Genomic DNA, 14,317 nt, shown 5'->3' with positions numbered 1-14,317 from the left:
GAACTGGTAGGTCCTGGGTTCGAATCTCGCGAGAGGGGGTTCGTGGATGCGCACTGCTGAGGAGTCCCATAATAGGACGAAACGGCCGTCCAGTGCTTCCAGGTTTTCCACGGTGGTCTAGCTTCAATTGACTCATGATCTTAACTATAAAATTGGATTCTTTCTGGCAAAAATTTTATTTTGGTCATACCATAAAAAATGTTATTCTCTAAGTAATATTTATGACCGACGAAATGCAGGTGGGTTTAGGGTTATGAGACTTGTTTATGATTAGTATCACCAACGTCCTGTATGAAGAAATCACATCGAATGTTTCTAATGTCTTTCATAGGATGACTAATATTCCATTCTGAATTTATTGTCTGTTGAAATGCATATTCAAGCCATCTGAAATGACATGATTCAGTTGTTCATGTCTGATGTGAAAATGGCCCAACCTTTGAAAAAAGTAACTGAATTCACTAATTCTAAAGGATGCATTATTCATTATTGGATAGAAGAAAATGAACACGAAGGTTATTTCATTCACCTCTGTATGAGTGGTTGAAATCCAGGTGGCTAGAGTGGGAGGGAGAGGAGGATGATGGGTCTCATAACCCATGAACTTATAATCGATTTTTGCATGTCAGGTGACGAGGGTGGATGGGTGGGCAAAGGGTGGTGTTTGCTCTCATCTCTCTCACCCAAACACGTTTTATCATGGTCCTAGACCCAATGGGCTGAATAAATGAATTGACCCTGAAAAAAGGACTGCTATTAATTTTCTCACCCCCAGGCCATTAATATGTCGTTCACATTTGGATAAAAGTTTATGGCTTGGGCCTAATAGAGCATAGGGTGAACATGTTAGGACAGATAAAGCTTATTTGCGCATAATCACGTTCTTCATTTTCCCTCTTGGAACCATATTCATTTATTAATGTGCAAGATCTCATTCGATCAACTGAATTACCTATTATTTGAATTATGTTATGGCTTTGCTGAAGTTCGGAAGAACGCAAGACGTCTCTTTGATAGTAGAAAAATCTGAAAAGTTGGACTTTAATGTTTCACCAAGTGTTCATGAGTTCCTCTCTCTATCACCAACTGCATCAACTAGAGGTAAACATAAACGAGCAAAAATACTGAAGAACCGGTCTTCATTTACCACTGATCCACACCAAACTTCTGCGATGGAAAAAGAAAATAAATATTTGAATCGTACAAGTGGACTAACTCCAAGTGCGAAACGTCTACACATGAGCTGTTCTGCGTCAGCTTCACCCATAAAGTCAGTAGTAATCCCTAAACGTCCAACACGATCCCTGTCAAGTAGTCCTTGTGAAACACTTGGGACTCATCCCTTGGGTGATAACTTAGATGACATTTCTGTTCGTCGACACAAATCTACTGATAATCAATGCATTTTATCGGATTTATCATCCATTGTACCCAGTCCAAACATATTTTCGAATGGGATTTTCGACTTCACAATGTGTGATCAATGTTCTGATTTACGATCTCAATCATTAGATTCTTGGATGGACCATTTAGGTGAACTACATCCTGTACCAGTTCATTGGCCAAGTTCACGTGCCGATTGCCTTAGTGAGAAAGAAAAAAAATATCCTTATACCACAGTTGTTGGTTCTAACAAAAAACGTAAAGCATCTGCGATTCCTCGACCGCTAAATAGTTTTATGGTAAGCCTTTATTCTCAGTTTTCCTGGTGGTTTTTATATTTGAACCACATTTACTTTATACATTAATTGATTCTGAAGCAAATAAAACTTATATAGTTCTACAACTAAGTACACTTTCATGTACTCGGCGTTTATTCATATAGTATTTCAAGGGCTAGTCATACTAATTAACTGCTTATATTAAATAATATGGAGCGAAATTCCAGCTTGATGGGTAATGGTCAAAAGTCCTGCTACTATTTTGTAGCAGGGTTGTTGATCTCAGTCTCACTTTCCCTATCTCGCAATAAAATAATGTTTTATTTCCAGGGTTTCACATACTTAACAGTAGCGTAAATAATAAGGAAAGAGAATATTTAGTGTAATCATTCATCTTTGGTTATCGATTTAATCACTTCTGTAGACCAAATACTAGTATCTCACTCGAGTCAATTATATACAGTATTTGACAAGAGTCAAGCTAAAAATTTATTTCATTGTTGATATATCAGTGTTACTTGAGATCTATTTATCTGAACCTGTCACTGTGATACATGTGCAGGTTAAGTTTTTCTCAGTTCTGTAAAAGCCCCCAAATACCCTGGTACGGCCAAGAGTGGGGAGAGTCCGCTCTCCCTCTCGAAATGCTCTCACATGGCCACGCGAATATATAGCCTCTGCCAGGGAAGTCCTACTCACTGCCTTCTCCTAGCACCGGTGTTGTTAACGAAATTGAGAGGACGAAAAGCGAATGTCTGGCGCTTTAACCGGGTTGGTGGACACGGAAAGTCCACCTATGGGAGTTGGAAAACCCTGATTCTAAACCAATAGTGCACATGGGCTCCAGTATCCTGAAGGAACGAATGGCGTATGAACCAACTGTTGGTCACCGGCTACCATGGGACTGCATCTCCTCACGATGCTCCACTGCCTTGTGGACTAGACCTTTAGGTCAAAGGCTCGGGGTGTGGCCCCCTAAGAAAACCACCTGCTTCAGTCTGGGCACCTGGGCAGTATCACAGCCCTCACACAAATCAAATGAGATTTGTGAGGCGCATATTTATCTGGTGCTTTTTTGTACCAATATTTATGTGTTTAAATAAATAAACAAAAAGTTCTGTAAAAGTACATCTGTTTTGTAATTGCCATTTGTAAAAACCTCATTTTTTTTCGCGTATGCTTGTATCCTACTATTCTCCATTGTAGTTGGTTGGTATTAGTTGTTACAATCACTTATTTGTTTCCTCTAATCGATTCTTCATTATTGTCTGTCACGTTGCAGCGTAGAATCGTTAGGTTTGTAGTAGGCCTTTCATTTGATGGTGGTATTTATTTATATATTTGAACACATAAATATTGGTACAAAAAAGCACCAGATAAATATGCGCCTCACAAATCTCATTTGATTTGTGTGAGGGCTATGACACTGCCCGGGGGCCCAAACTGGTCAGGTGATTTTCTTAGGGAGCCGCACCCGTGGAATTGACCTAAAAGTCTGATCCACAAGGCAGGGGAGCATCTTAAGGAGATGCAGTCCCATGGTAGCCGGTGACTAACGATTGGTTAATACGTTATTTGTTCCCTCAGGATGCTGGAGCCCATGTGCACCATTGGTTTGAAATCAGGGTTTTCCAACTCCCCTGTAAATTTTATTTACAGGGTAATAATTAGTGTATGAACATTTTATCATAATTAATGGGATTGTAGATTTCCATTTTATTTTTCTTTTTACATTCACTTTTATTAATGAAGTCTATGTTCTAAACATCATTATTTAGCCATTCGTTGAGCTAAAAAGTTGATAAGTATATCAACGTTACCTCTGTATATTGATAGGCCTACAGCACATAACATTGGCATTGTAAGATGGTAAAAGTTATTTCAAGTTAAATATTTGCTGACACATTTTCAAGCATTTAAGTAGAGATCAATCCAAAAGAAAGAGATTGTTATCTGTACGATGGTTTTGTATAAATCATTTAAAGATTATATTTATGACTTTCTCTTAAATTAGAAGTAGAAACGGATGTTGGTTAGCAGTGGAATACAGGACGCGCGTTTCGTCTCATTTGGGACTCATCAGTTTGATGTGCCTGCATCCCAGAGTTGGTATTCACTCCTAGGCTCAAACTCAGCACCATTGGCTTCAAACGCCACCGCGTTACCACCTCAGCAACTGAGCCCAGATGGCCACTAGCTTGTGCAGTGGGATGAAGTTTAATTCATTTTTGTATTGGTTATTTGAATCTTCCCACTGACGAAACCCGCGTTCCGGATTCCACTGCTAATCACCACCATCACTCTGCTTATAATGCTTGCGACTTGAGGCAATATCGAGACAATCCAGACAGGATTTACATATGACAATAAGAGACTGGTAAATTACAGTCCTGAACGTCAATGTAAAGATTCAAACAACCAATACAAAAAATGAATTTCTCCTAGACCATTCATTGCTCTCTGAACACGGAGAGCCTCCATTGTGTATTATCTTCGATGGTTAAACTTCCTGCTTAGTTATTCGGAACATTTAGTTCACTTACAGAGCAAAGTTTGAATTTTGTAGATTATATTAACAAAGAATTTACCTCATACATTATCTTCCAACTAATTTTTTATTCGTCAAGCAGGAAGGTGTAGTCATTGACATTAAGCATCATTTCCAGATGCGATTTTCAGATGAATAATCATTTGTTGAATCGGTCACTGGAATTTTAGATAGGTGTTTTGACTTCACACTTCTTTCATGATATGTTAGTTATAATTATTTTATCGAGTCTCCGACTAACGAGCAAGTAATTTTCGACTGACGCATTATCATGGTTACCGTAAACAGACTTTCTGTCTTATAGTGTTTCACGACAGCATTTAGGTGTGTCATTCAATCACAAGTTGTCATACTCGACATCAGCACGATAACAAAATTAACAGCATTCAAGGCAGTGAGTCTTCTTAAAATAACTGAATACCGTGCACTTGGAATTCCTGTTGACAATTCTCCTTTGATGTAAGTCCATAGATTTCTGACTAGTAGTAGGACTATTAGTAAAACGAGTATAAAATCAAAAAACAACAAAGAAATGTTTTATAAATAGTCTCTTCATCTGATACACTGGCTCTACTTGATAACAAATCAGTTTCAAGATAAGAACTTTGATACAGCAACAAAGGTTTTATAGATGGTCAACACTGTCTTTGGAATTTCAACGATGTAAATAGCTTTACTAGCAAATTTCGTTATTTTGCTACCATTGGTAAAATGGCAAACCTGTAGAGACATAGGGGACCAAATTGTGTTACGAAGTTTTAACTACTTATAAGTAGCTCGTTTTGTTTTGGTTGTTTGAATCTTCCCATTGAAGTTTGGGCCTGCAATTGACCTGTCTCATTGGTACATGTGCATCCTATGCGAATTACCTTCAGTCACAAACGTTATAAGCAGAGATGAATAGCGACTAGCAGTGGAATCCAGGATACACATTTCGCCCTAGCTTGTGCAATGGGATGAAGTTTAATTCATTTTTGTATTGATTGTGTGGATCTTCCCATTGGTGTGTTAGGACTGCCATTGATATAAGTAGCCATGTTTTTCTGAAATAAAATATTTGGTTCTTTGGTTATCTTTTTGAAATAATGACTAGCTATTATTCTGAACCTGTTTGGAAATTGGTTGAACCACTTTTTCCTCTTATTTAATCAGATAAATAGAGCTAATTGTCATTATTGTTAAACGACTACAGGTAATTTACGGATATATGAACAAGTCAACATAGAAAAGCACTGCCTCATAGTACTTCATTGTATAATGTCACTAAACCCTATTTCACGTAAACGAAAGTGCGATGAAATTCAAAGAACTAAGCAATATTAAATTTAACTTCTGTATATCGTCTCAGATTCCTAAATGTTTGAAAAATACACCACCATGAACCAACTAATAAATTGAAAATTGTACTAGATTTAGAACATTTAGTGTTGATAAGGAATAGTGGATATTATTATTTTATTTTATTTAAAGACATAAATATTGGTACAAAAAAGCACCAGATAAATATGCGCCTCACAAATCTCATTTGATTTGTGTGAGGGCTGTGATACTGCCCGGGGGTCCAGACTGAAGCAGGTGGTTTTCTTAGGGGGCCACACCCCGAGCCTTTGATCTGAAGGTCTAGTCCACAAGGCAGTGGAGCATCGTGAGGAGATGCAGTCCCATGGTAGCCGGTGACCAACAGTTGGTTCATACGCCATTCGTTCCTTCAAGATACTGGAGCCCATGTGCACTATTGGTTTAGAATCAGGGTTTTCCAACTCCCATAGGTGGACTTTCCGTGTCCACCAACCCGGTTAAAGCGCCAGACATTCGCTTTTCGTCCTCTCAATTTCGTTAACAACACCGGTGCTAGGAGAAGGCAGTGAGTAGGACTTCCCTGGCAGAGGCTATATATTCGCGTGGCCATGTGAGAGCATTTCGAGAGGGAGAGCGGACTCTCCCCACTCTTGGCCGTACCAGGGCATTTGGGGGCATAGTGGATATCAGTTAATCCAAGTTATAGGAAAATGCAAAGAGTAAATCTGTTAACTTGTGGCCTTTTATTAGGATTGATATTTCAATTCTTTAATAACTGATATCGTCAGTCAGTCAGCTACAGCGTAGGACCAGGCACATATATGCATCGGTCCAAGTTGCCATACCTCGTAAGCGCAACAAGATGAACTCCGGATTCATAGAAGTAGTTAAGTTAGTGGTGGTAGTATATAAAAGATAGGTTGTATATAAGGATATAGTATAGGAAGGAAGTTATGAAGCAATTTTAATCTCAAGGTTTAAGGGGAGATAAAGAGTGTAATACACCTACGCCATTGCGATCGATTCTGAGCCATGTTGCCCAGAGTCTCCAAACATTGGTTACGATAGTCCATGGACCCCAACCAAGTAGTCTGCATCTGCCAACATTGCTCAGAATAGAAGTTACTAGCTTCATGCTCTGATGCCACGTTTTGGTTTGGTCGCCCCTAACTCTCTTCTAAACATCCCCAATACTAGTCAGGATAGCGCGTCGTGGTAATCAGTGTTCATGCATACGTAACACGTCAATAACTGATATATGTATATCATATGGAGTTCAGCCAGGAGTGCTTTATCGACCATTCAAATTCTAGCAACTGATTTTCTCATCCTGATTTGAACGATGTCGTATGTTAAGTTGTGGTAACTAGATAGCGTAATCTGAATCTGCATAATTAATATTATAAGCTTGCTTAAGTTATGGGAGTAGTACGTTCAGAGATTTTCTTATTAGTGGCAGTTTCAAATTGAATAAGCGATGTAAGAATTTATTTATTGTAGATCATTTCAAAATTTCACTCGTGGATTTTTACGAATAAATATCATTTTATTTGCCTTCTTCATGAATCACTACAGATTTTTGCCCAATACCTTCGAAGAATCATACTGCATTGGTTCCCCGATGCACCTAACGTACACATTAGTCAACGAGTGGGACAACTATGGAGAAAACTAGATTTAAAAATGCGTGATAAATACATGGATGAAGCTTTTCGTTTGCAACAGTTACATGCCATAGAATTTCCTGACTATAAGTATAAACCTAAAAAGCGTGCACGTAATGTAAATAGCGATGACAACAAAATTGAAGCTGATGAACGTGTTCCCAAGTCAGAAATTGTCATACCAATTATATCAAAATCGATGACATCTAATAATAACAATAATTCCAAAATGAATCATGAGAATGTTTCATTTCCCGTTGATCAGAATTTTTCCACTCGCTTAAAAAATCAAAATTCTGACGAAAAACATCCTCAAAACCAAACACCGATGATAATTGGACAAAACCAAAGCTCTACTGCTAACTCTATCACTTGCCGCAGAAATTACTTACAATCAAATTCACAGGTAAACAATAAGTTGAATATGGAATTATACCAACCAGTAAAAGTAGATTATAATTATTCCAATACAACACGTGTTGGCAATCCATATGACAAAAGAGTGTTCATATCACCTGCTATAAATGACAACTATATTTCTAAGGAAAATGAAGAAGTCGACGAAAAAATGACATTATTAGTTTCTGATAGCGGGGACATCGAACATGTAACTTGTCAGTTGCATAAAATCATACCATGTCAAACTATTGACGGAATAACTGAATCCCTGATATCGCCATCGTCACTAAGCCAGGAAAATCAAGTCAAGGAAATTCGAATCCTGAATATGCACTCGCCGACTGTTCGGCAACTTGCAAATGAACAGCAAATCATATATCGTACTTTCCTGTGTGAACCTCTCAAGGCGACTGTTATTAGACAATCTACAGTAATCCCAATTAAAACAAATTCATCAATGTTAAATGGCATGCTATTGGATACTAATATGACTAATTTAAGTTTTCAGCCATTTGTTACACAAACAACTGGCAGCACTGCATCATACTTATATCCGAATCCCTCTAAAATTGGATTTAATCATGATAAAGTAAATCCTTTGTCGGAAATCAGTCTAGGAAATATTCAATCTCAATATGGCAACTTGCCAAGCACCTGTAACCATAATTTAAGCTATCCAAGAGAAAGACTGAGTACAAAATATGTTAGAAAGGACAGTCAGTTGTTAAATTTTAAACAGGGTATTGGTGATGAAAAAAAGTCTACTGCTACGGATTTATATGGTGGTGATGAAAAATTCCTGGGTATGTTATCCAGTCGTCATACAAATACGTCCCTATTCGTGGAGAGCCTCAGGTCAAAGTGTGAAAACGACAATGTTGACACAGCACTCAGTTTTAATGATATTGAAACATGCAAGTCAGGAACTTCTCTTGACGAACTTGAACAGATCACTTTGTTTTCTTGTGATAGTAATAACGAATTCTTACAGACTATAGACCCTTTGAATCTACCGACTGAGAACTCCCCATCGACTTTACAGTCTGCAAGTATAAACAACTGCCAACAGACAAAACTACCGCCTAAAGACTCAGCCTTACGTACAGATACCTTCACGCACCCTAACGGCTTGCCAAGTATTGAATCATGGACATTTGGAGCATCAAAGTCTTTCCAACCAAGTTGAAATATTTATTTTGGCTTTTCTTATAGAATTCGTATTGTTTTTGATAAAATACGTATATCCTACTTCTAAAATTGATTTTCGGAGACAATTTTCCTTTTAATACAAATGAAAATGAAGACGAATATGAAAATACTTTCTCAATTACTTTCCACTTTATAGTTATTTTTGAATGAAATGAGACCCACTTTGCTTTATTTTCCTTATATGATCAACTTTTAGTAAATGCTTGACTGATAATTTCGAATATTTATTGCTATCTGCCAATTGGTAGACAGACAGAACATAATATGCTATTTATAATATAAGTTCTTATTTTATGAGAACGACTGTTGATTTACTGATACGGAAGTGTTTGATCTTACTTCAGAAGTTCAGGCGATCACAATACTGATTACAATATCAAGGTATAGAAGTGGATTATTGTTAAATCATGAGTAGTAGTTTTACAAAGGTACCTGGTATAAGTCAACTTGGTGCTATGGAAATAGAATTTTCAAGCCACTACTCTGACAATATACTCAGTCAAGTCCAGTTGCGAAAATCTGCTGGGTAGTTCAAGAGTTACAAAATTGATGGAATGGTCTTTGTGGTAAGCAAGATGGTTTGTCGAACTATATTATAGTTCAAATGAAGTCAAAGTGAGTTTCTTAGATTAGGAAACGATGTACACCAGTTAGTAATGTGATTGCTTTATAAGAATAACAAGAGCATGGCTTACATCAGAGCTTCAATGCTGATTGGCCATATTTAAAACTGTCACATTAGACGTGAATTGTTCGCTTGGTGCTAATACTTTTGTCAAATGAGTCATATAACTTTCGGCAGAACTAATTTGCATGCTCGTAGTATACAACAAAAGAATTATGGGCTCTGAGATGTACGTCCTTCATGCGTCTAACGGTTTGCTGTGTTGGTCTGTTTACTCTTCCAATCTTTCGTGTTTGAAATTCAGTATTCCCCAAACATTAATAACTGATTTTACACAGTCTGGCAAAAAGGGTCTCGAGTGTCTGAATTATAAAGGATTGGAAAGCGAATCGTAGTCAGACCAATTATCCAGGACGGATGCATGATCCCGATACCGGATTATCAACATTAGGGGTATGATTATACTTAGATAAACGACCCAAAAATTGACAGGCTTCGGTATACGAAGAAAGGTGAGAACTATCACCTTTATTACCACAGTTATAAACATTTAGATCTATGAACTGTTCAACTGTCGACCCTAATAAATGGGGTAGTACTAGATTATCAAAATAGTTATGTAATAGGCACTTCACTACAGAAGACAACATTTTTAAGATTTTTCCCCATCACTGCAAAGCAAATAGTAAAAACATTCTTCTACCAAAATTAGTAGATTATTAGAAAAGAAACTAATGAACACAAGTTTAGCGAAAACATCCAATATCTATTTCTGTGTAGAAGTGCTACTTTTAATCTGATTACAGCAAACAGCTGCTACAGTTCCAATCATCATTCCTATTACTGCTGTTTGCATTGGCCCAAATGCGTTGGCGAAACCTGCTATCCCGCCGCATCCCAAACCGATATAACTGAAACGATCTACACGAAGCTTAATTTTTAAAAAAATTATAAAACCAAAGAATTACTGAGTGATTATATGGATTTGTAGGTATCAATGCCAAGACTGGATAGTTTCAAATAAATTGAGCATTCGGTTGAAAGTTAACAATAAATATATTTTTGTGATATCCCGATTAGTAGGAAATTGTATTAACGACATTTCGCGACCTATTGAACATTATTTATTTACTTTGAAGAAGTGACTTATATTGGGTCACGAAACGTCATTAATACAATTTTTTACTAATTGGGATATCACAAAAATATATTCGTTACTATTCATATGGATGCCTAGAAAATATGTTGTAAGACGACCCATGTTCTTGAAGTGAGGGATACTGGAAACACACAATTGGCTATCTTTCCTGGAAAAACCAAAAATTTGGTTTTGAATGTTATTTAGGTTCCACTTACTGATATCCCGACAGAAAACATTCATTCTAAGTGTTAATTATAGTAGCATTTTACCTGTAAACACGATTGTATTGAAGAATTCGCTGTTAACAAGAACCAAATCTCTAGACCGTAAAGACTTTGCCCTGTTTTAGCAAATATTTTCCTCATAAAGTTTGTCTCCTATATAAATTTGAACAAATTAAGAACAGCGAAATTTGTAGGATGGAACTAATCCATCCTATGTTGAGGCTACTCATAAACTGCAAACAGCCTAAGGTAACACCGAGTCATGTGATAAAAAAAGTCTGATATACTTTAGTGGGCGAAGTTGTGATGGGCGTTCAAAATGGGACTGAATTACAATCAGAGGGAAAGGACAAATATGCCACTTACGCCTGTTACCCCTCATGGAGAAACATAGGTCGCTCACCAGCATTTTCATCCAGCTCCATTCTGGACAATCCTTCTCAGTTACTGTTTATCCTACTCATGTCTGCTTCCGATTCTCAGCACAGTGTGTTCTTTGACCTTCCTCTTTTCCGTTTTTCTTCAGGATCTCAAGTGAGCGCTTGCTTCCTGATGCAGTTTGGTGATTTCCTCATTGTGTGTCCTATCCACTTCCAGCGTATTTTCCTAAATTTCTTCTCAGCTGGAAGCTGCTTTGTTCTCTTCTATAGTAGGCTGTTGCTAATGGTATCCGGTCAACGGACTTTTAGTATTTTGCATAGACAGTTGTTTATAAATACTTGTACCTTTTTGATGATGGTTGTGGTAGTTCTCCAAGTTTCAGCTCTCTACAGTATAACTATCTTGACGTTCATATTGAAGATTCTGACTTTAATATTGGTTGACGGTTATTTTGAGCTCCATATGTTCTCCAGCTATAGGAATGCAGTCATTGCTTTGCCTGTCCTCCTCTTTACACCTGCATCAAATCCTCCACGTTCATCGATAATGCTACCCAGATACGTGAATGCTTCCACGTCTTCCAGAGTTTCTGCAAAATGTAGCACTAGACGTTTGAAAATGATATGCATCTTTTATATTTTGAAGTGAAGCAGAAACATTAGTCTTGAAAAGTGGGGGATAGTTACTAGTCATTATAAAAGTACGCGATCACAATAAGATGATGGCGACCGCAGGTGATTACATCGCGAGACGCAGGGTCAAATTAGTGTATGAACACAAATAGGTTTATATCTCTTATAACAAACAGAGATTTATCACCTTTTTCTTCTGTACAAATAGGTCAGGTTGGAAGCATTCGATTAGTCTCAGAAAAATGGGATAAAGTCGACGTCCGATATTCGTCAGTTATTTCGAATGCTTTAAAAGTATTCACGGACTGACAATGTATCTAGTATCTATTAAATGCTTGAAAATTGCATTTACGAAGAAAATTTAACTCCCAAATATGGTTTTCTGATGTTTACTGAGTTAGCTCGCTTTGATTCTGGAAACCTGGAAGGGAAGTGACAAGTTTGGTCCGAAAGCGCGACTGGAAAGCTAGAGGTTTTAAGTAACCATTACATGCTTGTTACCGTAATAAGAGGGTTTGCTCCCCGAATTTCAAACCAGTGCTGGAATTTCTGGGAGGTGAAGTGTGCCATCTATCGTACTCTCACATTTATCGTAATGAGATACTAGTTATTCGTGAGAAACACCTTACTGCGATCACTACAGCTGTAGGTATAACTTTAGACTTCGAATTTCCTTCGTTTGGTTTGACCTCATCTTATTGAAAAGTTGTTTATAAACTTCCGAACAGAATCTGTTAGTGATCTTCATTTGACTTTCATTGTTATAACAAAATCCATTTGGATTCATTTATTTCCTATAAATACTAGGGGAAAATACTCTGCTGATACTCGCTTTATAGACATACTTGTGAATACATTCTATATTTTCACTTAACGAGTGATGTTTTCAAGAATTTTATAACTTCCTGAAACTCGATTAAGATGCTGACGGAACAGACTAGTTGCTTATTGTACTTGTGTAAACCCCTTATTCAAGTCTGAAGTAGATAATAGTTTTTCCTGGTAGCTCCTTTAAGCTGAGTTTTCAGTTAGTAAAGGTTTTACGACACGAAATACGTGTCCTTGTGGTAACCCTATTAAATGAACTGCTTGAAACGCATCTGGTATGCTAATTTACGTATGTTGAGATACCAAATCTCCGTATTTTGGGGAAACTGGAGGACTTTGAGTAAATTTTAGGGTTTTCCCCAAAGTTGTGATAAGTTTGGTAGTTTTTCCCCAAAAGTTTAGTGAAAAAAACAAAGTGTTATAAGATCCTGAGGAAATATTAGAAGAAACCTAAACACTGAGGATTGTCCCCAGACCTGAGGGGATTTCGGGGTTTTTGTGTCATTCCCTCAAAGTTTTCTATTACGGCTTCCTCAAAATTTACCCAGAATGGACAAAAGTTTCCCCAAAATAGGGAGATCGGGTAAGTTTAGTTCACCTACAGTTCCTGAATATGCATGATCATGAACCCTTATAGAAATGAATGACTATTCGATAGTAGAATTTAGACGAATAAAGTTGGCTATTCGAAGGATATGACCTATATTAGCATACTAGCTATACCTGGTTTTTGTTGCATCGTAGCCGATAGCACCTGTCGTAAAATGCTTCGTCCGGTTGATCTTTCATTCGAGCATACATTAGTATTGGGGCAATGGTGAGTCCGGGTAGGAATCCATATGTGGCGAATTTAACTGATCTTCTGGTTAAACACCTTAAAGTTCTAGGTTCTAAAGTTGAAAATGATTTCTAAAATTGCAGAAACAAACTTGACAGCAAGGTAATCACCGGGGCACATATGATGGCTCCAAAAAAACATGAAGTTTGAACCGTTCTGAGAGCGATATGCGTTAGCAGTTCAATCTTTAAATGTGGGATACTTTGGAGCTCTTCCTCGCTTAAATGCACACTAAAAACATTTTTTACCCATAATGATCCCATCTACATGTGTACCGTTACGGAGTTAATAGGTTTATTTAAATGACAGAACGTTGAACACTTAGGATGCGCCGATGTAGAGGTAAGTTTAGTGGGGCAACGATCTAATAGTATTATCCACTGATGGAGGTCGCCGTGTCCTCGAAGGTCAAACCGTTATAAAACGATTGGTGCGTCACCTCGACGACTTGTAGGGTTGCTCAGAAGCGGTCAAATCAAGACGTTTTAGATTTGATTTGAGTTCAGTCACATTATATCTGTTAACATACATCCTTCAGATAGCGAAAATGATGTCATCGTAATGATGCATGATGAGGCACGAATCGCTAGAAATATTATGTTATCGCGACGATTTACTGGTTGAGACATTTTTGAGGCCTGCCTGAAAATGCATAAACTTGGTATGATTTGACCTCCTGATGGCACTTGGTACTTACAATTGCATGTAGTATATGTACAAAATGACGATTACTTTGTACTTAAATACGCGCTGATTACGAATCCTAATTGAGATAATACTTAAGTATAATGTGTTCATTTGTGCTGGTCTAGTTCTATCTGCCTTAAAATGTACTATTTAGAGAATTATTAGTACATTGATTAGGATA

The 14,317-nt window shown here is 37.4% G+C and overlaps 2 protein-coding genes across 2 annotated transcripts; one reads left to right on the top strand and one right to left on the bottom strand.

The window, feature by feature from the left end:
- Window positions 1–971: 971 nt before the first annotated feature.
- Window positions 972–8,757, top strand: Smp_076600 (sox transcription factor; the record flags this gene model as incomplete). Its single annotated transcript, XM_018798953.1, has 2 exons — window positions 972–1,682; window positions 7,084–8,757. 2 exons carry the CDS (start codon window positions 972–974, stop codon window positions 8,755–8,757), a joined length of 2,385 nt encoding a protein of 794 aa, XP_018646628.1.
- Window positions 8,758–10,104: 1,347 nt separating this feature from the next.
- Window positions 10,105–13,849, bottom strand: Smp_076590 (hypothetical protein). Its single transcript, XM_018798942.1, has 3 exons — window positions 13,541–13,849; window positions 13,335–13,501; window positions 10,105–10,336 (listed from the first exon to the last, which is right to left on the bottom strand). Exons 1-3 carry the CDS (start codon window positions 13,710–13,712, stop codon window positions 10,172–10,174), a joined length of 504 nt encoding a protein of 167 aa, XP_018646627.1. The 5' UTR covers window positions 13,713–13,849; the 3' UTR covers window positions 10,105–10,171.
- Window positions 13,850–14,317: the final 468 nt, after the last annotated feature.

The sequence above is a fragment of the Schistosoma mansoni genome, assembly GCF_000237925.1.
Source record: "Schistosoma mansoni, WGS project CABG00000000 data, supercontig 0149, strain Puerto Rico, whole genome shotgun sequence".
Lineage (NCBI taxonomy): Eukaryota > Metazoa > Platyhelminthes > Trematoda > Strigeidida > Schistosomatidae > Schistosoma > Schistosoma mansoni.
Note: the sequence above shows the minus strand (reverse complement) of the source record. Positions and strands in the feature narration are given on the sequence as shown.